Source organism: Hypanus sabinus, chromosome 16 (assembly GCF_030144855.1).
Source record: "Hypanus sabinus isolate sHypSab1 chromosome 16, sHypSab1.hap1, whole genome shotgun sequence".
Lineage (NCBI taxonomy): Eukaryota > Metazoa > Chordata > Chondrichthyes > Myliobatiformes > Dasyatidae > Hypanus > Hypanus sabinus.
This window is the reverse complement of record NC_082721.1, coordinates 42434070-42460443: the sequence shown is the minus strand read 5'-3', so window position 1 is coordinate 42460443 and position 26374 is coordinate 42434070. Positions and strand designations below refer to the sequence as shown.

The 26374-nt window shown below is 38.1% G+C and overlaps 1 protein-coding gene across 5 annotated transcripts in view; it reads left to right on the top strand.

Moving 5' to 3' along the window:
- kdm4b (lysine (K)-specific demethylase 4B) overlaps window positions 1–26374 on the top strand; it is a 558544-nt gene that overhangs the window by 136241 nt on the left and 395929 nt on the right. For 2 of the 5 annotated variants that reach the window (XR_009516111.1, XM_059991638.1), the window contains one exon: window positions 22496–22581. The exons of the other annotated variants lie outside the window; for them this stretch is intronic. Coding sequence is in view for 1 of the 2 variants with exons in the window: in XM_059991638.1 (XP_059847621.1) it covers window positions 22580–22581 (2 nt within the window). In the remaining variant the exon portion in view is untranslated. Of the gene's footprint in view, window positions 1–22495; window positions 22582–26374 lie in introns of those variants that run through there. 5 annotated transcript variants of the gene reach the window in all.

The following is a 26374-nucleotide window of genomic DNA, read 5'->3' as shown; positions in this document are numbered from 1 at the left end:
TTGTCATAAAAGATGATCAGTCTGAAACATTAGCTCTGTTTACACTCTAAATGTTCTGTCTGATTTGAATATATCCAGCATTTCAGTTTCATTTCAGGCAACTAGCATCTCCACTGTTTTGCTTTTGGAATATTCACAATTTGACTGTTGAAAAATAATCAGTTAAACTAGACTCTAGTAAATTTATAAGAAGATTAGAAATAGCTTTCACTGGTAATGTGTCTTTCAATATAGTTTGAGATTTCAGCTATAACACCTGATGAATTATTGCTCGTTTCCTTATTTATGATTTAAAAAAAAAGATCTTCTGATGCTACAGCATGATCTTAGAAAGTAAAGATCAATGGTAACTATGTGGATTGTAAGGTTAAGCATCATCTCGCCACATTTTAGACACTTAGAAATAGTACTTTTGAAATAGCAGATTACTACCCGTTAAATACGTAAAGTTAGTTGTAAGAAGAGTAGGTTATATCAAATGATAATGCCATTCTGCAGAAGAGCAGTTTATATATTTTCTTTATTAATTTTTATATTAGACCTTTCCTCCTTTACAAAAGACATTGACTTCTTGATGTGCTATTGTTTCTTGGCCTTGGGCACATCATACACGACTATTTCTTGTAATGTGACCAAAGGTAGTAACCTTGCCAACCAATTCATCTGTGAGGCACAGAACATAGATCAACTTAAATCTCCGAGCCAGTTGAATAAACTCCTTTTGACCTGATAGATATTTATATACACTACAATAGAGTTAAATGCTGACTAAAGGAATGTTAATAATGCATTGCAAGTGTAGATTAAGAGAACAATTATTTGTTCTTGTATATTCCCTTCTGGATTTACCAGGTGAAAATGGACATTTATCAATTATCTTCTTAAACCTCAAGTTCTAATATTTTATCGTCTATCTCTATCTGCTGCATTTCACCCCTTCCTTTGCTGTGTTGTGTGTGTACATATGCACATGCATAGACAGGCACTCAGACAGCCTGTGAAATCTCAATAAGCTGCCACTTTATTCCTTGGGGTCACAGCAGTCCATCAGTTGTCATGTAGAGAAATTGTTTTAATGTCTACATTTAAATAACTGGGTAAATGATACCATATGTTTCTAAGTTCAAAGCACAAGCTTTCTGTCCCAGGAATCTGCACATGGGAGTATTTCAGTTTGATCATGCCTTTTCATAATCTTGTTATGGAGGAGGAGAATTGAGAACCAGTATCTATTCACCTTTCACATGCAGGTTACTGCTATCCCATCCTGCAATATTAAAGTCTTCCATGGATCCTGTTCCTCTCAAGTGTTATGGCATGATTGCTACCTTCATTAAATCCTCTCTGTCTGTTGTGGTTAACAATTCATTTTCTTCTTTCAGTGAGCTTTATTGACATTAGCAAAGTGAACAGTGTTATCTTTTGACCCTGTGTTTTGTGATGACCAAACTACAAAGTTGGCTGTTGACCTTGTGTGCCTGTCAGTGACAGAGGAGGTTAATAATAACTTGAGCAAAAAATTTGTAACATTTGTGATAAATGTGCTTTATGAAATCATCTTGAAGTGCTGCTTTAACTTAACTTTGCTGGCAGCTAAACCAAGAAGTAATGCATTGAGCTTCACAGAAGCTGCTACTATGTAATGTAGACTGACATGTCACCCATTATTATGGGAATGTTGTTCTGCCCGAATTGTTACCTTCTGTAAGCCTTGTGAATCAACTTATGGATATTAGGCCACAATTTTATTGCCATTTTCTTTTTGGAGTGGCAGGCTTGTATGTTTGATGTGAATGCTTAGTTTATCAGTGTTATGGTTTTCATTGATATTGAAGCAGTGGTTTGTAGGTACTGTGTTCTTGTCTGGATAATGAATACTGTAGGTACCATATTGTGATGTGCTTGGTGAGTCAGTGGTTCTGATTCCTAATATGTTCTGAAGGTTATGTTATGGACTGCCATTAGGGTGACTGATTTATAATAGGCTTGCTTGTGGATGGATACGTTTTGCAGTAGACTGACTTAGAATCTGCTGCCTTTTATAATCCTTTTCTTTATAGCTTGCATTTTCTGGAGCTTAATAAAGTTCTGTTTTGACTATTGTCAAATTTAGCTATAATGGGATTGAGGAGTGCCATTTGTGAGCTGGCTAGCAATCTGAACTTAGTACTGAACAGATTTCTGTTTAGTGAAATTACTACATGCACTTGATTGTGGCATGATTCGTTTTAAGGAAATGATATATTGACAATGTAGTTGTGTTCCCTTAGCCTGATAAATGACAGTGAGAAAGCTATTAATGTTTTGGCCTTATACACCACATTTGTTTGTTAATCAATATCCTATGCATTAAGCTAGCTCTTCAAGGATTATTGGAGATGGCAGAAATGCAAAACAAAACCCAGCATTGCAGGTTTATTAGTGAGAGAGAATGAAAGTGTTTGGGTCTGCCTTTGCACGTGTAAAGAATCATGCATGCAATGCAGAAATTTAGCATCAGGATCAAAATGGTATTGAGCAAACATTCTGAAAAAATAATGTTGCAAACTAAGTCTAAAGTAGTTGCTCACCTTCCTTTGAGGTGGAATATTAAAATCGAGGAGTGATTGATAAGTTCGTGGCCTAAGGTAGAAGGAGATGAGTTATACAGCTCTCATTACATGCATGTGCAGTTCATCTCTTTGATTACGTAAAAAGTTTGAAGTTAATAACGTCCAAGACGCCAACTTCTACAAAGAAGGGATCTGTATGCTCCATGGCCTCTGGACTAAGTGTGTAAATGTAGGAGGGGACTATGTTGAAAAATAAATGTGCTAGGATTTCTAAAATTGACTCCTTCGACCCTAGGGCACGAACTTATCAATCAGCCCTCGTATTTTCCCCATTCACGGTGTGCTGGGAGTGGTGGGAATCCTGAAGTTTATTTTCTGGTGTTGGAACCCTTACAGCTGTATAACATGGGGATGAAGCCTGGCATTATTGAAAATATGAGTAAATTGAGACAATACCTTGAAACTATTATGCACATATTTACAAGATGTGTACCAGAATGAGCTGATTCTGATACAGATATTTCCCAAACCAGAAGCCCTGCCTCTTTGAACCAGGAGATTTATAGTCTGCTGAGAGGTAGATCTGTGGCATTTGAAACTGACAATTCAGAATACTATAGGCCAATATGAGAGCAAAGAGGCAGTTCCATATGAAATTAAAGATTCAACTGAATATTCAACAGCCGTGGAAGGGTTTGCATGCCATTACTTCCGGTAAGACAAAACCTAACAACATATTTGGTAAGCAAACATGAGGAAATCAGCAGATGCTGGAAATTCAAACAACAACACACACAAAATGCTGGTAGAACACAGCAGGCTAGGCAGCATCGATAGGGAGAAGCACTGTTGATGTTTCGGGCTGAGACCCTTTATCAGGACAGATTTGGTATTTGGTATTCCTGTTTCCCTCCCCAATGAGCTCAACACCTTGAAAGGGAGAATAAAGTTATCCCTGTGTGAATCACCACAGTGTCTGGTGACCCTTGATTACAGTCTCATGTCAGAATATCCTTCAAGAGTGTGAACCCTTGCAAGGCATCAGGTCCTGACAGTGTACCTGGCTGGATATTAAAAATTTGTGCTGACCGACTGGCTGGTGTATTCAAGGACATCTTCAATCTCTCACTACTGCATTCTGAAGTTCCTACCTTTTTCAAAACTCTGTCAGTCATACCAGAGGAACAGAGTGAGCTGCCTCAACAAATATTGTCCTGTAGCACTCCCATCTACTGTGATGAAATGCTTTGAGAAGTTGGTGATGGCTAGAATTAACTCCTGCTTGAGCAAGTATCTGGATATGCTGCAATTTGTCTATCACCACAGCAGGTCTACAGTGGACTCGATCTCACTGGCTCTCCATTCTGTTTTGGACCACTTGGATTACAGCCTGACATTATGTCAGGCTGCTATTTATTGATTACACATCAGCATTCAACACTGTCATTACCTTAGACTAATCAACAGGCTTCAATACCTGGGCCTCTGCGATTGGATGCTTGTCTTCCTTATTGGGAGACCAAAGTCAGTATGGATCGGTAATAACATCACCTTCTTGCCAATGGTTCACACAATTGTGACTTAAAGATGCATGCTTAGCCCACTGCTGTACTGTCTTTACACTCATGACTGTGTGGCTTGGCACCATCTATTAATTTGCTGATAAACCAGTATTGGCAGAATCTTAGGAGGCATCAAGAGTAAGATGAGTTTCTCACTGAGTGGTGTCACAACTACAGTCTCAGAGTTAATGTAGCAAGAACAAGGAATTGATTATGGAGTGGGTATTCGGGAGAACACGCTTTGGTCCTCATTAAGGGGCAAGCAGTGTAAAGCATCAATAGCTTCAAGTTCCTGGGCGTCAGTATTTCAGGAGATCTGTCTTATGTGCAAAGTGTTGATGAAACCACAGAGAAGGCATGCCAGATCCTCAACTTTATTAGGTGTTTGAGGAAATTTGGTATGTCGCCAGACTTGCAAATTTCTACATTATTGACGGGTGTGGAGTCTCCAGTCAAAAGAGGCTACAGAGGTTTGTAGTCTTAGCCAGGTCCATCATCAGAAAATCATTCCCAACTATCAAGGATTTCTTGAAGAGATGGTGCTTGAAGAGATGAGTGTTCATCATTAAGGACTCTCTTATCTGGGACATGACCTCTTCTCATTAATACCATCAGAGAGGAGGTGCAGGAGCCTGAAGACCCATACTCACTGATTCAGGAACAGCTTCTCCTCCTCCATCATGAGATTTTTGAGTGGGCCGTAGACACGACCTCGTTATTCCTCATTTGCATTATTTACTTACTCCTCATTTGCACTATTTATTTATTTCTGTAACTTAGTAATTTTTTGTATTGCTACTGCAGAACAACAAATTTCATGACTTATGTCAGTAATAATAAACACAATGTTGATTCATTTTGAGTACTGCAAGTGTGGCAGGTGCTCATTCAAAGGCAGTTGAGGATTTGTCTGTTATTTTATTTAATTTCACGAGACTGTGATTAAATGAGACACGTTATGAGATTGTGCAGAGAACAATAAAAGAAAAACATGCTCTCACGGGCCAGTCCAAAGCATTGTGGAGCAATGTTGAATGCTAATGGTGAGTACATTGTCTGAGGGAAAATAGTCTTGGAGCTTTTGACTATTTAGTCAGTGGGTCATGATTTTATGAGATTGAATTCGAGCCTTATAATTCTTCTAATACTGTTGAGCTATTACAGTTGCATGGATTTTCTTTGGAGGAGTATTTTGAAAGAAGAATGTAGAGTTGGAGTGATAGTTCACTGAGAGCAATCCAGCTTCCATTCTTGTTATCATATTATTTTTAATGTTTATTTGGAGATACAGCACAGTAACAGGTCCTTTATGAACCAATGAGCTCAGACTGCCCAATTATATGCATGTGACCAATTAACCTACTAACCCATACTTCTTTGGAAATTAGGAGGAAACTGGAACACCCAGAGGAAACCCACTCAGTCACAGGGCGAATGTACCAACTTCTTACACGGTGGCGGAATTGAACCCAGGTCCCTGTCACCATAATAGTGTTGTGCTAACTGCTACGCTACTTTACTATTGACATTTTGTTTCTTAATTTAAAACAATCTGCTTTTCAAATTCTGTCATGGCCGTGCTCCTTTCTGTCCCTGTGCTCCTGTCTAGCAACCCTTCATTATCTCTGAGGTACGCATAGTTTTGACCCTTTGTTGAACCCTGATTTTTCTATGTTCCATCGTTTACAAGTTTGATTTCTAATGCTCAGGTTTCTCATCCCAAACTTTGTGTATACCTTTGCTGTTTTTTTTTCAATGGTCCCCATTGTGTTGGTGACGCGGGTACTTGCATTTGCAGCTGCGGAGACGTTTTGAGTTTCAGGGGAAGCCTAAGGACACTTAATTATAAAACTTAATTATCAAGGCGGTGTTTTAATTTCTCCTCAGAAGTGTGGCAAACATGCATAACTGGCAGTGAGCATTAAAACATAGGGAGAGAAACAGTTTTGCTGTTTGGGGTCGAAGATCCTTCATCAGAACTGGCAAAAACGAGAAAAGTTACAGTGAAAAGTTTGTAGAAACTGTGAGTTGACTGATACAAGCACCTGCACTACCGTCAAAGTCAGGGTACACTTCACTCGCAGGAACCTTGCTCCGGGATCCTAACCATTCCTAGTCTCGAGAGTTCCAAATGGTAACAAACTTAATGGCCAGCAGACGTATTGAGAGGGAGGAGGCCAGGAGTTTGTGTCAAGTTCCCACTGGAATCTCCAGTCTTCAGTACATCTAAATATGGCTACGGTGACCCATTCAATGCAGATTCCATTGGTATTTTCATTCCTGTAAGTGCCTTCCTGGCACTACATGAGATACCAGTGTAATCATGTAATTGCCTTTAGTTTGGACTGTAGGTGCATCTACATTGTTTTAATATTTTTCCTCTGAATATATTAAATATGCAGAGCAAATATTCCATTGTTGTTGATCCATCACCACACTTCAGTAATGATCTGAAGATCACTGAAAGAAAGAAGAAAGTATTTAGAGAATAGAATAGTTATTCAAGTTTATTGTTGTACATAGGCACACATACACGGGATGTAAATGCCATGAAAAGTACCTTTTTGCAGCAGATGCAGCAGCACAGTACATTAAAAGAAGAGAACAGTCATAAATTAACATGATTTACGCATAACTTGCAGAACAGAGATGAGAGGTCTCACCTGCAAGGTTAGATTGGAGAAACCACTTTGTTCTCTGAAGTAAGGAAGTTGGGAGGACTATTTAATAGTGGCAGGCTGCCCCCAGCAGGTCTCCAGATTGTGTTGGTTGTTAATGCAAGTAACACTTTTCGCTGTATATTTCGATGTGCATGTGATAAATAAAATGAATCTGAGGTGTCCAGATCACCAACTAATTTATATAGGGAAATGGAGAGAAGCTATTTTTCATTGACAAATGATTCTGGGGGACTAGGATTTAAACCTTTGGGAAAAATATACAAAGATGAGAAGGGAAAAAAATTCCAGAACAGTTATGATCCGGCTTCAGTCTTTATAGATGGTAAAAGCAGAATCAATTAGTGGTTCTGGAAGGCAAATTAGATCGCCATGAAAAAGAATAATTTGCAGGGTCACAGGGAATGTGAAAGGATGGAATTGAGATGATTGTTAAATGATGGAGTGAACAAAGACTGGAGCTGAATGGCCACCTTGTGTGATGTAGCATGGCAGGCTTAGTTTCTGTAGAAGTAATGCTACTAAATCTGATGAAGGTTTGCAGTTCCATACTGTAATTTTCTGTGATGGATTTACATTTATTTGTTGAACTGAAAAACATAAATCAATAGGAATCTCTTTAATAAGTACATTGCAACTCTCTTGACTTCCAATTTTTCAAGTTGTTTCTGCAAAATAACTTGATTTGTTAAATCTTGAACATACTCATTTGTCCACTAAACAAATGGGTATAGAAAATGGAAAATGCTGGAAGCACGTAGCATGTGAGCAGCTAAATTAGTTTGTTATAGAAAGTAGTACAAAGAATGTATGAAAGGTTGCTGTCTTAGCATAGACTCTAAGCTGCTGGTATTGTTGCAGGAAGATCCTGATCCGAGTTCCAACAAGGAATGTACATTCGCTAGGGTCTGTGAGGGATTTTTTTTTTTGTGCGGATATATTGAGAAATTTTGCAAAGCAATCATTCTACTCATAGAACCAAGGTTGCTCTGTGCTTGACAGAAATTGTGGAGAGGGAATTACTGGACCCTAATATTTTTGTGGTGTTAGCAACCAAATAACCTCCAGTTTTGAGCCATTGGGTCTATTTTGAGACTATTTCATTGAGAGCAGTAACAGTGCCAGGTAATGTAGGCTTGTCATCTGCCTGTAGAGATGCATATAGTTGCAAAAGATTGTGCAAGTTACTGTTGAGGTAATGGAAAATTTCCCAAAGGTTTGCACAGATCAGAGAGCTCTGATTGCATGGTTTTCACATCCTGTGCTGGAGTTTGAGTGCTGAATGGATTGGAGAGGTAAAAGACGTGTTACTTCTGTAGGAGCACACCATTGGAAAGTAACAGGAGGATATCAAAAGTCAAAACTTATATAATATTACTGTCCTCTTGAACTGTATTTTTACTACTCACTCTCACACTCCTCCAACTTGTATACACCTCCAGGTCTTCAGTATGGTAGGTGTACTTCCTAGAAAAACTTGCACAATCAGTAAGCTACTTGTTACAATGGAGAGGATCCTGTTGTATGCTCAAACTTAATCCTCCTTGCATTCCCCATTCTGCATTTTCATCATCTGTTCTTATGTGTTAACTGCAGGTGCTAAAAGAATGTATATCATGCTTCTCACAGGCATTTTCCTCACCCCACTTTTTGACATAACCCTTCTCTTATTTTTTTTCTTCTTTCATGTGGTCTAGGCAATGATAAATTAGCAGACACATCATCACTTAATATTTGAAACATCAGGTCAGACTGAATATTCCATGTAATTATGTATTTGCCTGTGGTTTGTCTTCATGCCTGAGTGACCATCAGCCTGGGCAAAGGAAATTGCAGGAGTTAGGTTGTTGAAATGTGAGATCTGCTGTAGAATATTTTAATGAAAGAGCTGGGAGGATATGTTTAATGGAAATATACAATGAAGTCGTGGTGTGTTGGTCAGCATGTCAGAAAGCCTGCATGCAGTGATGACAGGATGTGGAGTCCTTGTCAACTTTGCACGAGGTTTTATAGAGAATTTGGCATCCTTTCTGGTATTAAAATGGTGTGTACTTCCAACGGAACTCATTTGAATCCGGTCGTTAGGCAGCATCTGGTGGGTTAACCTCAACTTTTATTACAGCATAGGAACCATAGCGTGCTGCAGTGGAAACTTGGCCTACTTTAATTATGCTAGGAAGCCATTGTTCACATGGACATTCAATACACAGCAGCAGTCTGGCAGTATGGAACTAAACTTGCCGGATTATGACACAGGGAGCCATAAATAGCCACTTTGCAAAAATTTACTCCCTTTAGTCTATTCTGAGCAAGATATTGTTCCTTGCAATCTTCCCACTTTTTTTGTGCTCTTCTTCACCACTTTATGTTCTGCATTTACTCTGTACATGTCTGCTGCATTTGCTAAACCCATGTGACAGTGTGGTTGTGCAGTAGAGAGACTTTCCTTTCAAGGCTGTGCAGAGTTCCAAAATTATTCTCTGTTCTCTGATCATTTTTTTGTTTTGTTCTGTTATGTTTTGTGTGAAGCATGTCATTAGTGACAATTACATTGCCAGTGGCTGCATGGTGTATACACCAGAGGCAGGAGCCTTGTTGGTAATGCGCAGCTGTGTGTGCTCAGTAACCACTGACTTATAGTGGCTCAGATTCCAGTGGTGTAGCAGAATGACATCCAGCTGCTGCAATACTGAGCTTCGGCCTGGATGATGCATTGTGGATGACTGGCAATGAAAGATTGGAATCCACAAGGGAGTGTGACTGTAGTCACTGGCACCCTGCAGCATGGGTAGGTCCTCAGTGCTCACAGTTATCTGTCCTTGCCAGAAAGGTGCGGAAACTGGAATTGGTTTGTTTTCTCGTGTACTGAGAAACAGTGGAAAAATTAACTTTGCAAGGTATCTGTACATATCATTTCAAAGCATGAATACGTCAAGGTAGTACAAGGGAAAAGCAACAACAGAATACAGTTTATAGTGTTACAGTTACAGAGAAAGTGGAGTGCAGGTAGAGAATAAAGCGCAAGAGCCATGACCGGATGGATTGTGAAGTTGAGAATTGATTGTGTAAGAGAATATTTTATACCTTGCCACGAACATAACTACCCAACAATGGATTGCATGTGATTGGTTACAGCTACTTCCAGCTTCAGACTTGGGATCCTTGCCAACCAACTAGCAAAGTAGTAGTTTCCTGGCTTAAAGGTGCAGTTTAGCCTTTGCAAATTACGTAGCTGCTGCATGAGTTACTAAGAGTACACATGCCTCACTGTGGTTAATGTGGCAGAATTGCTGTCTGGAAATCCTGGGATGATTTATTTATTCATTCTTTCTCTCTCTCTTTTTCTACCATTAACTTGGCCTGATTGGTTTGACATATTGTTGAAGGAAAAGAGTTACAGGGCTTTAGTGAATGTTCAATCAATTGGCACAAGCTGGTTTGCTCTTGCAGAGAAATGGTACACCATTGAAAAGCAGAATGCTCTGTCCTGTGCTTTTACCTTTCCATAACTGTATGATTTTTTTTTAATTACGAGTACTCAATTTCCAGTATTTTCTATTTTAATTTCAGATTCGTTATTTTTCTTTTTAATTTTTGTTATCTGTTAATATTTTTTGCTTTCTTGCAGTGATTATATATCTTAATATTATCTTAATAATATATCTTACCATGTGATGAAAAGTGTGTTTATGTTAGCAACAGGAAACAACTGCATTTGGGGTTAAAAGCTTTGACAGGATTGTTTCTGTTGCCTAATTTTGGATACAACTTGCTTTGACCTAGAATAAATCCCATTTAATAAAGCAGATGCTTTCTTATCTCTCCAGAGGAAGAGCTGCTGTTTATAAACACTTGTCTATGTTAAATAATGTTGATTGAATGTTTGAGATCTTATGAACTCTGTTCCTTCCTCACTGGCCCCATTTGCTGCTCCATTTAAAATTTCAGGCCAAATCAATTGTTACCAACATTGGAACCATAGCTGACATTAAATTGAGCTTCCAGCCTCGAGTCCTGTCCATTGAAGAAAGTGATCTATTCTGTTTCACAATGTTGCCCTCCATTGACCATCTGCAGCAACAAACATTGTTGTAGCTCTGCAAAGAGCTGTCTCCCTCCCAGAACCACTATATAAATGAAATTTCTTTCCATTATTATTGCAAGTCAGGAAGGAGAGTAGGTTCATAATCAATAGCATACAATTAAAAGCAAGTTATGGTCAGTGCTTGTGAAATATAGCATGATCATGGCTGCTTGTCCATTATTCTGTTAATATAACATATAAAGTAAATATAAGTGACATTGAAGGTGTGAAATTAATTTTTACTTAAGTCTCTTATGCTGCAAGATACCCTCGGAGATTTCCCAGCTAGTAAATTGCTTTCTGATGTTTTGGCAAAAGTGAGAATTACTATACTGAAATGTTTGCCTATATTGTATGCTTAAGTTCCGTCCTGAGACCCAAACCTAAGTAGCTGTTCAGCTAAACAAAGTTGATATGGAGAGCTACTTTACAGGTTCTTCAAATGAAAAGTTTAAATCTTGAATTATATATCTAAATCATGGTGCTTGTTTATCATATAATATTAACAACAATGTTCGTTTTGTCAGTTGACTCTGTAGTGGGAAGCTGGCAACACTGGAAGGAAGTTTGTTTGAATCAGCTAGATTAACGGTTATGTGTATATAATTAAGTTCAAATTAATTTATACATTCAAAGTTCATTATTTTACTTTTATCTGTCTGTTGTATAAGCAGAATATTTGATCAGTAGCCAGAAGCTTTTCATAAGCACTGACCATAACTTGCTGATAATTGTATGTTACAGATTATAAGTTCAGTTCCATTATTGGCTTTTCATAAATGTGAAAGAGGAATTTTATTCACAACTTTTTGCCAATTTCAGTCTAGTTGAGAATTAAACTGAATTGGTATATCATTGGTGTAGGAATGTGCTAAAACACTCCAGATCCATTAGAATTTCAATGATCCTCTGGTGAAACACCCACATTCCAACTCTTGTTATTGTTATCTCATCCAGAGCACTGCTGCTCTTGTTTTATCCAGTACCAAGAACATTCTGCAACCCATTCTTGTCTTACTGGTGCATGTTAAGTCAATTTGTAATATTCTTGTCCTCAATTTAATTTCTTGCATGGGCTTGCTTTGCTGACTCATTTTTGGATCTCTGTTCCTTCAATGTTGGCCTTCTGACGATTCCCAGTTTTCTCTGTCTCTATCATTGACTTGTGGCCTCAGGTCCCCTAAATATCTTCAGATTTCGTCCTATTTCTTTAGTCTCTCCTTCAAAGCTCTCTGTCATACCAAGCCTTTGGTCATCTCTAATATTCTATTTTGTGGCTCAATATCAAATGCTGTTTTAACGCTTCTGTGAAGAACCTTGAGGTAGTTTTTAGACATTCAGTTCTATAAATGCAAGATAGTAAAGCATCCCTAAAAAGACTGCAGTTCTGCTTCTTAAAGGCAATGTGAGCCAAATAATATAACTGGGGTAATATTGGCTCCAGAGGTAGTGGAGAAGTTGTCTGATTATCACCCTTCTAGCAATTATTCAGACCCTGGCCAAATGAACTGTAGTTATTCCTTTGAGGCCATGATATTCACGTAGAAACCAAAGTATGTATCTGGAGCAAATGATATGGGCTTTAAATAGAACAAGGAACTCTGACTATGGTTGGTAACATGCAAGAAAGGAGGAGGAGATTCTGAACAGGTGAGACTGATGTAACCAAAGAAGCCACTGTTATGACTGCATTATTGTTGGGACCTTGTTAATAATATATTGCCTTGGAGAATGCTAGTTGTTTGACACCAATTTGATAGTGACTCAAACATCTAGCATTCTTTCGAGAACCCACACCGTAGGTTTTGCAGTGAAAAGGGTGAAAATTGTTACATCTCATGATTTAGGGTTATGGTCTATTTTTGTACTGGAGGATGTGCAGGATTTCCTTTAGGGTTTTCCTACTTTAGCTTATAGTATGGAAGTTTGAGAGCTGAAGTCAGGAAGATGTCTCTAAGATGGGTGATGATTAATTTTAGTTTGATTACAGGTTGTATGAACAGGTATTTTTGGGGGCCTAGGCTGTCTTAAGTTTACTATATATATTTTAAAAAATCCAACTCAGTCATTGCAGGACTGTGCTTTGAGTTTCAATTTGCAATGATGGCATTTTATGCATGTCAGCATTCATCAGAATGAGTTTATTCACATGGATGAACTTTCAGTATGGGCAAGAAATTATGCATTTTAAATTCCTTGTCTTCACTTTTGGGTAATTATAGCATGTTAGAATACACATCGGCTGTTTGTACAACCTCTGTGCAGTCACTGTGAAATTGATTTCTTCTAATGTACATGACTTGGTTAGAAAAGCACTTTAAAGGGCTCTTATCAAGTACAAGATTGTAACCTTTGACTAACAGACTGAAGTTCAGGTCATTTGTATCTGATGTGCATGTGTCGGCTTAATACAAAATGACTAATTAAAATCTTAACCATCTTTGAAATCTTTAATATTTAATTGGAAGATGCCTAATTGAACCCAAAATTAATGTAAAACAAAATTGTTAGACTAGGCACATGGTCAGTATATTTCCCCCTTTCTCCCACTTAAATGCAATTAGCGTTGCGCAGATTTTGATGGGAATTAATTCAGAACTTTGATATGAAGAGAAATTCACAGTTTCACACATGGACAACTCCCCAAATTTAATTTGCAGGAGGATAAAATGTATTCCAGATGATGTTTTGTCAAGACAAAATTGTAAATGTAGATGCTGGGAGATGGGATTAGTGAAGATGGGTACACAGATGTGGCAGGCCAAATGGCCTGTTTCCATAGTGCACATCCTTCTACCTCTATAAAATCTCATTTAAAAATAAACCGGAAGGCTGAAAATAGCTCTTAACCAGCCACAATCATTAAAGAGAAAAGTAGGCTAAATTCCATTTTAATGGAATTCAAAAAAAACCTACGAATTTAGATAAAGGTATGTGATCACCATGTGTTTAAAAGGAAAGCAAGAGACTAGATAAGATAGAGGAGATCACTGTCAGGAAGACATTAAAGGGATGAGTCTCCATATTAACTAAGTCTGGCCAAGTAATTGCTGAGGTTGTTGGAAAAAAGAGTTTTGAGTTAACACGAGGAAATCTGCAGATGCTGGAAATTCAAACAACAACACACAAAATGCTGATAGAACAGCAGGCTGTCCTGACGAAGGGTCTCAACCCGAGACATCGCTTCTCCCTATAGCTGCTGCCTAGCCTGCTGTGTTCTACCAGCATTTTGTGAGAGTTTTGAGTTTTTAGCTTTGTAGTATTTGATAGTAAAATAGAAAAATATTTCTGGCATGATATGTCAGAAGCTGTCAATTGAATCTGCCAGCTTTTCTCTTAAAGATGTCCATTTGCCTCTTGAAAGCTATTTCTGCCTTTAGTACAATAATTTAATAATTTTCTTTGTGTCTTTGTTTCCATCTAAATAGTTTTGAAAACCTTTATTATGTGATGTACTTACTTTCCCTTCAGTAGTTTGGGGAAAAAAAAAGTAGTTTTTGGTGGCCCTAAAGATGCTGAAAACTTTTGATTGTCAACATATAGGTTTTAGAATTCTTCATGCGAGAAGTGGCAGACAAGCCAAATTAAAACCATACTGGAAATACTCAGCAGGCCAGGGAATATTTATTCAGAGTGAAGCATTGTGTTTCAGATCAATGAACTTTCAGCAGAACTGAGAAAGTTTTGGGATAAAATGTGTTTTAAGATGTGGAGAAATCGAGAGAACTAAGGAACAAGGAAAAACTAATGTGCTTCAAAACTGGAATGACGACAAAAAGATCGTAATGGTATGAACTAAGGTATTAAAGAATTGGTGAATAGTAAAACGTCAATCTGCAAGAGTGTAAATCAGAGAACCTGAGTAGTCAGGAACAAAATTGAGAACACTGGAAGTACAAAATACAGATATTAGAAAAAGTAAATTAACTGAATTTATTGAACCCGTAAGGCTGTGTAACGATTATCTGGATAAAGAGCTATTCCGTGACTTTACATTGAGCTTCCTTTGAAACACATGGGTGACAGAAGAAAGGGATCAGTGAGAGAATGAAATGGCATATTCAGTGACCTACAGCTGAACCCCAGGCACATGTTTGTGGTCATGATGGAGGTTTTCTGCAATCCCCTTTAAATAGGAGACTACACTGTGAGCAGCTATTGTAGTATATTAAAATAAATTGCTGCCTCATCTTGAAAGCCTGATGGGTTTCCAGGAATTAGGGGAAGGGAGGAGCAGAAATCAGAGTATGGTATCCTCTATGATGCTTTAGAATGGTTATATTTGAAGGTGTAGAATTAGTAGAAATGAAAGAGTGGATTAGAATGTTGGAGTAATAATGGTCCCTTTGGTGTGTTCAATGGAGAAGAGGAAGATGTTTGGTGGGGCATTACGTTGAGAGAATTGTGAAGACTCGTGAGAAGGGGAGAGGACACGGGGAAGAGTAAAGATATGAAAAATGTGGATATATTTAAAATGCAGTCAGCTATTATGGGGGGGGGACCAATAATTAAGGAAAGGGGAAATGTATTAGAATCAATTGTGTGGCAAGTGGGATTGTTAGAATGGATGTAATAGTGGAGAAATTGCGAGAGTGTGGTTGAGTTAGAGATAAGTTCAATCAGGGTAGTTGCAAGAGTCTTAGGCTCTCACTTTCATCTGGAAAATGGAGCAACAGGAAATTGATGAAGGGTAGAGTCAGATGGGCCATTTGAAGATCTGAGCAGGGCAGAGATTGATAGCAAGGCTGATGAAAGTTTCTAATTCAGTATGTTTAGAGAGCAGAAGGTGACATGAATATAGTTTCCAGTGTGGTGGAGAGAGGAACCAGACTAGGACTATAACATGATTCATTAGTTTTCAGGGGATGATAGTATTGTATGCCGAGCTGTAGTGAAAGTAGAGCATCCTGATGTATACATTTTTGCTGTCCAAGTGTTCCAGAATTGAACAAAGAGCCGATAAAATGGCATTCATTGTGAGAATGAGCTGACTGAACATTGTTATGGATGTACCACAGCTCTGAGGGGCCGAAGGGGCTGGAGCAGCCCCTCCTTCCGGAGAATCGCAAGAGCACTATTAATTCGGGTCTCGGACCCAGGCAAATGAGAGACAATGTAACGGTTTTGGCCAGGGCTCTTTGAGACACCTGTGCTAAGGGCATGACCCTGCTACGTGACAGCTACCATGGATATGGACACCCTCGGGCAATGTGGGGGTGGGGATTGCATCACCCTACTTTGATGGACATCTACAACTCTGCAAGTCAAGATAAAAGGGGACTGCAGAAGGCGGTACCCCAGAGAGAGGCACCAGAAGGACTCGATCGCTCAACGCTCCCGTGATAGCTGGAAGCCAGTCAAAAAGCCACGTGCGCTCCGTAACTTCTCTGCCTGGGGAGCGGGTGGCTGATAATACCGAGAAAGACTTCGAACTAATAATAGGGAAACAACGCTCCCCTGATTCAACGGAGTTGCTTCGTCAAAGACCCGGGCAAGTTTTGTCGTTTCTCCTCACTCTCTCTGAAACACGTGAAACCCAGCGATTCCCCAAAAAGACTGAAGCCTGAAGACTTCTGAGTGACTTTTATATTTCCAACGGACAATATATTATCCCCTAGACAACAGTCGAGATTATTTCTTAATGATGATTATTGCTATACCCGCACTTTAGATTGAGTTTTGCCGATGTATATGTTCTGAGTGTTTGTATTAACCTTACTTTTGTGCCCCCCTTTATGAATAAAACCATTCGAAAATAGTGCCATCAGACTCCAACAGACCTCTCTATCTTTGCTGGTGAGTTATCCAGTTACGGGATACGTAACAACATAAGCTGCTAAGTGGTATCATAAATATAATAGAAGAGACCGAAGATATGAAAACAAATACAGTTGGTGTTCCTTATCTGCGAAGGATTGGTTCCGGGACCCCTCGCGGATACCAAAACATGCAGATGTTCAAGTCCCTTATTCAACCTGTCTCAATGCAGTGGACTTTGAGACCCAGCGGAACCCCAGACCTTATTTAACCCATCTCAGTGTGGTGGACATTAGGACCTGGCGGCAGAGCTCTGAATCCGCAGTGTTTTTGTTCACAAAAATAATCACGATCACGATTGAAAATAAAGTGGAAATAATAAAGCGTTCGGAAAGAAGTGAAATGCCATCAGTCATTGGAAAAGCGTTGGGCCATGATCGGAACTATTTCAAAGGATAAAGTGAGAAAGGCCCTGCCCTGATGAAAGCTCCAATTATTACTATAGAATGCAGTAGTTTAATTATTGGGTTTTGGGTTTTTGATCCTCCACATCAACCAGGCACAGATGGAGAGCACGCTTGGCAGTGATCTGTCACTGGATCGAACTTGGGAACTTCCATTCCCAAGCCCGGCACTGAAACACACGTTCTTAAGTATTTTATATGCATTGAAAGGTAAAATATATACTATATACTAAGACAAACGTTTGACTAACTGACACTAAATAATACTGGATGTACCTGTTCTGACTTAATTGGTAAGAGAACTTCCGATTTTTTTTTCCGATCCCGATCCACCATAATCTACGCACTTCCTCCCGTATACTTTAAATCATCTCTAGATTACTTGTACTACCTAATACAATGTAAATGCTATGTAAAATAGTTGTTATACTGCATTGTTTAGGGAATAATGACAAGAAAGAAAGTCTGTACATGCTCAAACAACAAGTGCTGGAAGAGAACTTCCCAGTTTTCTCGATTTGCGGTTGGTTGAATTCGCGAATGCGGTACTCGCGGATAAAGGAGGCCGACTGTATGTTCAAATGGGATCTCTGTTGTACAAGAACAGGCTAAAGTAACAACCTTTTACTGATCTTGTGGAATTTAGGGAGAAGTTAAAAGTGGGTAGTATATGATCCAGGACAATGAGGCTGAAGCTGTGGGCGGAGGGATTTCGGAGGGTCAGAGGACAGTAATGATTTTGGAAATGATTGTCTGATTTATTTTATGTATACTATGTATTTATATTTGGGAAGAAAACAAAATAACTGAGAACTCTGGAAGAGCTGCTTATTTAAAGCATTGAGCTGTTAAGAGGTGTTTATCACATGCCCAGTTGGGAGATGTAAACTAGAAAAGTGTGACATGACATGACATGGCCTTTGATGGATCTGATAGGTCAAGGATCGAAATCGAAGAGGAAATGAGACAATTAGAGTGATAGGCATCTGGAAACTTCTGGGGCTTGCTTGATGTCTGAATGATCACCCTGTCTATTGGAGATGTATGGACATTAAATATATTGTAGATACATGATCATGACTGCACTCTGCTAATTAGAAGAATTCTTTTCCGTAGATGCTCAGGGCTGACCTCTAACTCTTCTGCAGCTCAACACCATCTTGACTGGAAGTGGGAACTGCACTAAACCTTTCTTGGGGAATGCACCTGCTGACAATAATTCTAACTGGTGTAAAGCATTCACGTATTTCATTGCATATTTCAAATTGCAGTAAAAAAAGGTATAGCTGGCTGGTTTTGCCTGGTTTTGTCTGAAGATTTAACAAAGCCAAAGCTGATTTACCTTGGGAGGGTTTAGTAAACTGCTTTTTAATAAGGAAAGTGATTTCTCTTCCTGGAAACCTGTAGAATTTAATCATCTTAGACTGTATTTCAGCTTAACACTAAGCAGTAAAAAGTAGTGCTTTAAATGATTCCATTTCAGAAGCAATTTCAATTTTACTGCTATTTTATTTTTGTATGTATTATGTAAATAGGATTAAAGGTATGCTTGAGAAAAATTGAGGAAACTTGTAGAGTATCTTCTCATTTTCAGTTAGTAAGATAACAAGTATTCAACAATGAAAATAAAGATGTGGGCTTTATTTCCCAAGGAATTCATTGAGAAGTTATGTATAACTTGTGGAAAACTTAGACCACACTTACTGTACTCAGTTCTGATCAGCTTATTCCAAATGCAAAAGAAAATTGCATAACTGTTTTGCAATTTTTTAAAATTGTGGCTGGGAGCTTAAACAGTCTGGATGTTCTGGTGTACTAATCTGTGCAGTGAACATAGAATGCCATTAAGTTATGGTCAGACCATCCTTTCAGGATGAATGAAAGTCGAGGGAAGGATGAATTCATTTTAGTATCTAGAATAAGACAGGCTTTTATATTGTTTTTTTAACAGCTTGCTGATGCTTAAAAATAAAGAGAGATTACTTGAAGTCCATTGCCTATGGAATTGCATTTCAATATGAGTTATCTGCTGGAGAGAATTGGCAAAATAAAAGCTTTATGCTGAATGAATGATTAGATACACTTTGCACTACAAACTGTCATCAATTGAAGCAGTTAATTATTAGATTATTAACTGCTATTTTATATGGTATTTTAGCTTATATGTTCAGCTCTTTTTCAAATGTCACTTGTATCTAGTTTTGCACAATTTGTGATCTTGTTGAAAGTGAAATAGAGGCTTTAGCAACCATAGGGAGGGCTACTGTTGCAACTTTACATCTGCCATGTTTTCCTTGGTGTTGTCCTATAACTGGCTGCTGCTTTTTCTCAACTTCCTTAAAGGCAATTTGTGAATAGATTTTTTTGTGATTTGTATTTCTTTTTATATGTTGCGGCTATAAAGTACAATTCAAAAAAATGGTAAGCATCAATTAGCAGTACAGTGGGTGTGGATGAAAATGCTTTTTTTTCCAGTTTCACGGTGATGGAACAGAGCTAGCCAGTAAAGCATTATGTGTAATTGGAGTGATATATAAAATGCTAGAATCTTTGAGGTTGTGCTTCATGTTACTTTGAAGTTACATTAGTTGCGATGTGCATAAACTCCAAAAGGCGGCAACGTGTTCCTTGCTGCTTCTATTACTTTGAGATCAGGTTGAATGTTTCTATTCACTTCTTCTTCTTTGAAGCTTTTTTTCCATGAATAAAAGTTATTATTTAGCTCCTGGTCATAAAGAATTGGAATCCTTTTAGCTGGTAATTGTAGGAAACAATTCTATCAGTGAGAGAGTTTGTGGATTATGCTGCTTAATGAGGAAAATTTAACTACTGGCAAATGTCACTGCTGTGTCTAATTCTGGCCTTGAACAGAGAGCAACTACATCAACTGGGAATTCAGAACGAAATCAGAACATGCTGAAACTACTCAGCTGGCCGGACAGCATGTGACATTAAGAAAATGTTGATGCACGTGTTACTAGTAGTGCTCTGCATATCACTTTGTCATCTCTGTGTACGTAATTAGAATTTCAGACTCTAAACCTGTTGCTGTTTCCAGTGTGTGAAGTAACAACGTCAAAATCAGTAAAAATTGAGTGCGAGCATAGCCGAATGAGGGGAAATTTGATAGAAGCATGGAAAATTGAGGGGTATAGTTAGGGGGATTTTCCAGAGGTTAGGTGACATGAGAACTAGAAGTTATACGGTGGAAGGTGAAATATTTAAAGGGATCCTGAGGGGAAATACTTCACACAGACTGGCAAGACTTGTGGAGTGAGCTGTTGGTGGTGGCGGAAGCAGGTTCATTTGGAACCTTTATAAGAAGTTTGGATAAGTACGTGGATGGGGTGGGGTATGGAGGGCTAAGGGTCAATGTAACTAAGCCAGAATAACATTTTGGCACATGCTGATGGTCCAAGGGGCCTGCCTATTTCTGTACCATGGTGCTCTGTGGCTATGAGACTATATTGGGATTTGATTCCCCCTTTCCTCTCCTCTGTACATACTTAGTTTTGGTTTCTTAGATGCTGTTCATCACAAGTTTTCTCAGTTCTCAAGGAATATTTCAAAAGCAGGTTTTGCATATGTTGCCTTGGAGGCCCTTGAGTGTCTTTGAGCTGTTTACTCCTGCTGTGTTGATTCAGGTTCAGACAAGCCATAAAATGATTCTGTGATCTTATTGTTTCAGTACCACACCAATAACCTATTAGGATAGCCCCAAACCATGTAGAAGGAGGAAAGATTTGTTTTTAATATATAACCTTATTTTCTTTTACAGTGGTATTTGATATGTGAGAGGTCAAAATATGAATTAATATCCAAAATTCATATTTATACAGATATGATCTCCTCCTCCAAATAGCAGATCATTAGGCCACAGTTTTCTATGGTGTAATGATTTAATAATGTTAAGATTGGACATTGACTCACGGTTATCAATTTATTGCAATTGAGTGGCAGTAAATAAAAAGATTTCAGCAGGTATTAATAGGCTGCTGAGATCACGTCATTCTCCTGTCCAATGTTTAGTGAATATAATGAGGCTTAGAAACAAATTTTAATAATGCTAAGAATGGTAACAGGAGATAGCTGGAACTGCTGGCCTTCTGTATATTGAGGTAATTTTGTGTCAGGTAAGATGAAGTTGTTTGGAATACTGATACTGTCATTGATACACATCCTGACCAGAATCATCCTTTAGTGAGTAATGAATCCTTTAAGCTTTCAGTAAAAATGAATGGTGATTGGGAGGGATGGTGGATAGTTGATGGGAATTAACCTTTCAGACTTGCTTGTACTTCAGTGATTAAGGTATTAAAAAGGTTAAGGATGATGGCTATTAAAAATCTTAAATGTATAAAGCCTCTTTGATGGATTTGTATTACTCAACAATATTAGAAATGAAGTTAGGTATGTTTGATTTTGAAAGGACTTGATGGATTAGAAAGAAAACTAATTTATTGTTCCAGGGCTTTTGTGATTGATGTAATAGTCCATTTCTACAATACAGCATAATGTTAATTACAAATGGTAATTGCTAGTTGTAAAGTTAAGATTAACACAGTCAGTGGCAATTGCAAGTGTCATATGTCTGAATATCATTGTCCATTAACTCTGCTTGCAGATTGCTGAAGAGATGACTGCCCATCATTAGATCATTTCATGCTGATCAGCAGCAACTTTTATATTATAAAAATGGGGAGGGCCTCGTACAAGTATTCCTACAGGTTTAAGTCCAAGCTCATAAATAGCTTAATAATAACAAAGTTATTTGGAGAAAGAATAAAACTTCCATATGCATGAAAGAAGGAGGTTATTTCTCCCTGTTAGATTGCTTATCATTTATTTCAAAGCATTCAGTGTGAAAGAGAGATCTTCGCTAATGTATTGTTGCTGTCTTATTAACATGAGACAATTAACTTCACTAAATACTGGTCAGTTTGTTGCTCACAAAATTGCAAATGAGTTTTGTCTAATTTAGAGCCATGGGAGGTAGCTCCTATTGTTAAGAGATTACATAAATTAATTGGATACTTAGAGAGTTACAAATCTGAAATTGGAGTTGGAATTGCCTAAATTTAAGAAGAACAAATAAAGTTGAAAGCATTAAGCTATGAAATATTTATGAAATGCTGTGTACAATAATCTGTGCTTGTTTGAAAATATTTTGAAGAGTGTGTATTCAGTTAAAAAAAATTGAGTTAAAAGAGAAAATGCTCCCATTTAATTTACTCAATAAACTTTCTGTAGTGCCTTTGTGGTTTAAAATTTCAAGTGGAACAAGTGAAGTTTTAAGAACATGAAACAATATTTTATTTCATGTTGAGCCCAAGCTACCTGTCTATTAAAGGTAGCAATTAATGTAAGTAACAATTTGCATTTTCTTTACTGTGTGCAGAGCTAAGGAAAAGGATTTGAGTACAGGGAGTCCCCGGGTTACGAACGAGTTCCATTCCTGTGTCCGTCTTTAAGTCGGATTTGTATGTAAGTGGGAACAAGTACATCCGGTATTATTTAGCGTCAGTTAGTCAAACGTTTGTCTTAGTATATAGTATATATTTTACCATTCTATACATATAAAACACTTAAACGTATGTATTCCAATAATTAAACCACTGCATTGCTTAGTAATAATTGTAGCTTTCATCAGGGCAGGGCCTTTCACATGCTCCATTATTCTCACTTTTCTCACTTTATCCTTTATCTTTTAAAATTGTTCCAATCGTTGACTGACTGTAGCCTAACACTTTTCCAATGACCAATGGCGTTTCACCTCTTTCCAAACACTTCATTATTTCCACTTTACTTTCAATCGCGATCGCTTCCCATCAACGGAACAGAAACACTGCAGGTGGTGGGTCCCGACCTCCGCTGGCTCCCAAGGTCCGCTGGGTCCTAAGGACCACCGCACTGAATTCCCCGGGTCCTAAAGTCCATTGCACTGAGACAGGTTGAATGGGACAAGTGGAGGCTGTGCTGGGTTTGGGTATTTGATCCTCCACAATATTCAGCGTGGGAATTTAAACTGGTAGTGCTTTTTTTAACAAGGTCGAGTTGTGAGTTCGACATCAACCGGGCATGGATGGTACGGGACTCACTGGATCGACATCAACTTGGCACGGGAGTGGTCTGTCACTGGATTGAACTCGGGAACATCCATTCTCGAGCCCGGTGCTGATCTCACTACACCACCAGCCGACCGGAATGGTGGGGTAGGGTGCGGGCAGAGTCAGGGTGAAACTTGGTAAGAAAAATTTAAGCCAAATACAAAGTTACACACTCAACACAGTGTCAACGGCAATGATCTAAAATGGCAGACGGTGTTCTCCTTCCTCGGTTCGTAAGTATGAGTTGTCCGTAAGTTGGATGTTCATAACTCGGGGACTACCTTTAGCTGGAAATTTAATCATCACTGTAGGCACGTATTTCTTCTCTGGATACTCAGTTGCCCATTCTAGGGACAGTGAAGTCCCATTCGCAGTCCCAATCTGAGGTACACTATTGTTTAGTACAGTTTTGTTGGCAAATATTTGTCTGGATCACTTTTTGATCATTTATAAGCAAATCTATTCCAAGCAAAGTAGATAGTCTTTTTTTTCTGTTGCCATTCCAGGTCAGTGTCATGGTGAAGTAGTGATCTTTAACTGGCAGAGAAAATTGGGATTGATTTTGCTTTAATGTTTTAGGGAAGAATGTGTTTTATGTTCAGGAAGGAACTCTTTGGAGAGAGAAAGATTAACAGTTCAGGAAGTTTACTTACTTTAATGCATGCATTGATTGGATTTATATTAATGCAGTATGTATCTCAGATAATTTTTAATGTCCATTTGTAAATTGTGCAATACACAAATAACCTGGTCTTGTTTTGGCTCGTTAGTTTCAATTTGTGCATTTAAAATTTTGTTTTCTTCAAATACTTGCTTTAGATCACAAAATAGATTTGGCAGAATAGTAACACATAACTACATTTAATGGAATGATAACCCTGTATTGAAAAATGTAATTGAGGGAGTGTGATTTCATTAAAATACAGATGCATTTAATAATAATAACTAGTTATAGAATGCATTTCATACAGATGATGTAGTTCGAAGTACTTTACAATGGGATAAAAGTACAAACATGAAAATAAAAGACAAAAAGATGTTAGTTAAAAGCAAACTTAAATAAATAGCTTTTTAGCTGGTATTTTACAGTGTCAACTGAGTCTACATCTCTTATAGTTTTAGGTATTGAATTCCACAGTTCATGAGTGTAGATCAAAAGGCTGACCTGCCAATTAGCATTTGAGGGAGAATGTTTAAATTTAAGAGACCAGCAGAAGAAAACCTGTAGCTCAGACAGGATTATAAAACGAAAACGATTTTGTGATGTTCTCTGGTCCCAGGTCATGAAAAGCTTTATAATCAAGTAAGAACTTTAAAATCAATTCTAAAAGATACAGGAAGCCAGTGCAGAATAGCTAGTACAGGAGTGATGTGTTTTCTCATCCTGGCTTTGGTTAAATGTATAGCAGCGGTGCTCTGAATGAATTGAAGTTTGGCAATAGATTGCTTTGGAAAGCCAGTAAAAGCACATTGCTGCAATATAGTTTATTCAATATAATGGTGCGAATTAGTTTTTAGCATCATTACATAACAGAAATGAATGTACAGTACCTTTGCAGTAAGTGTAGAAATGCTGATTTGCTCACTTTATGTAGAATTTAAAATTCAAATCTAAATCAAGGATAACGCCCAGGCTAGTTACTTCTGATTTTACAAGGGTAGTCAAGTTCCCAAGTTTATCATGAAGTTTATTCTCTTTTGGCTTTGGGACCAACCAAAAGTGTTTTGGTTTTATTGTCTTTTAATATTAGGAAATCTGTGCTTATCCATTTGTTTATTGAAACCATAGCAGAAGTCAGAGAAGATCAGGTGTTGTCATCATCAAGTTCAACCAAAATACACAATTGTATGTCATCTGTATAATTGGAAATCAGGTTTAAGCTCTCTAATGATGTCTTCTAAGAGGGAGTATGTATAAGGATAAGAGTAGGGGCTAAGACAGCACCCTGAGCAACATAAGCACCTTGTGACTTTTAAAAAATTGGTCTCTAAGATGGACAGAATAATTTCTCTAAGGTGTATGAACAAAGCCAATCAAGGGCAGTACCAGAGAGGCCAAACCAGTTCTCAAGGCGATCTAGGAGAATGCTGTGATCAATTGTGTCAAAGGCACACTTAGAGATTAAGAAGAACTGGAATTGAGAATCTGTTGGATCAGTGCTGAACCTGAGGATGCTGTCAAATTTGTTAGCATGTGGTGCTGTGGTTTGCTCTAGAACCTGACTGAAACTTTTCTAGAAAAGTGTAATCATTCAGAAATTTGTTCAGTTGCCTGATGATAACTTTCTCAAGAATCTTGCCTTGGAAGACAAGATTTGATATAGCACTGTAGTTAGCCAGTACCTCACTATCAAAGTTTGTTTTTTTTAAGTAGAGATTTGACAGCTGCAGTTTTGAAGGCATCTGGAAAACCTCCATTTTCAAGGGATATGATAATAATTGTCCCAACAGAGTTGAAAACACTATTTAAAAAGTGTGGTAGGGTCAGGTAGAGACAGTAGGTGTATGGTTTACTCTCACAATCTTAGAGTTCTGAATCAGAAGTACTTGTAAGTTTTGACATGGCTGCTCTCTTTTTGCAAGATTGGCTGTAGAGGTTACCAGTATCTGTAACTGTACTCGCCCTAATGGAAGTAATTTTGTTGATCAAAAAATATTGCAAATTCCTCTCATTTTGGCAGATGCCTGACTGGGGACATTATAGATTTGGGCAGGTTTCAACATTCAGTTTATAGTTGAGAACAATATTCTTGAATCACCACTATTCTCTGCAATAATCTTTGAAAAATGGCTGCTCTTGCAGAGCATATAGCAGCATTTAAAGAAAGCTAGTTTTTCCTTGAAAACATTGCCGTGGACTTCTAACCCAGTTTTTCTCCATTTTATCTCAGCTACTCTGCATGATCTCTTGAGTTTGTGGAGAGAATTGTTTAACCGTGGTGAAGTTTTACTAAATGGTTTCTTTTTAACCCTATGCAGGGACTCTCTTTAATATATTTGTCAAGCTATTGTTGTAAGAGTCAATCATTTCATTTACTGAGCAGTTTAATTCACATGGATCAGATAAACTAGCCAGCTCAGAGAATTTAAGTTGCAATGCAGCTTTAGGAAATCATTTTTTAAATTGTCATTTTTTTTCATGGTCTTCGTTCCAGGCAGGATGGCATCAA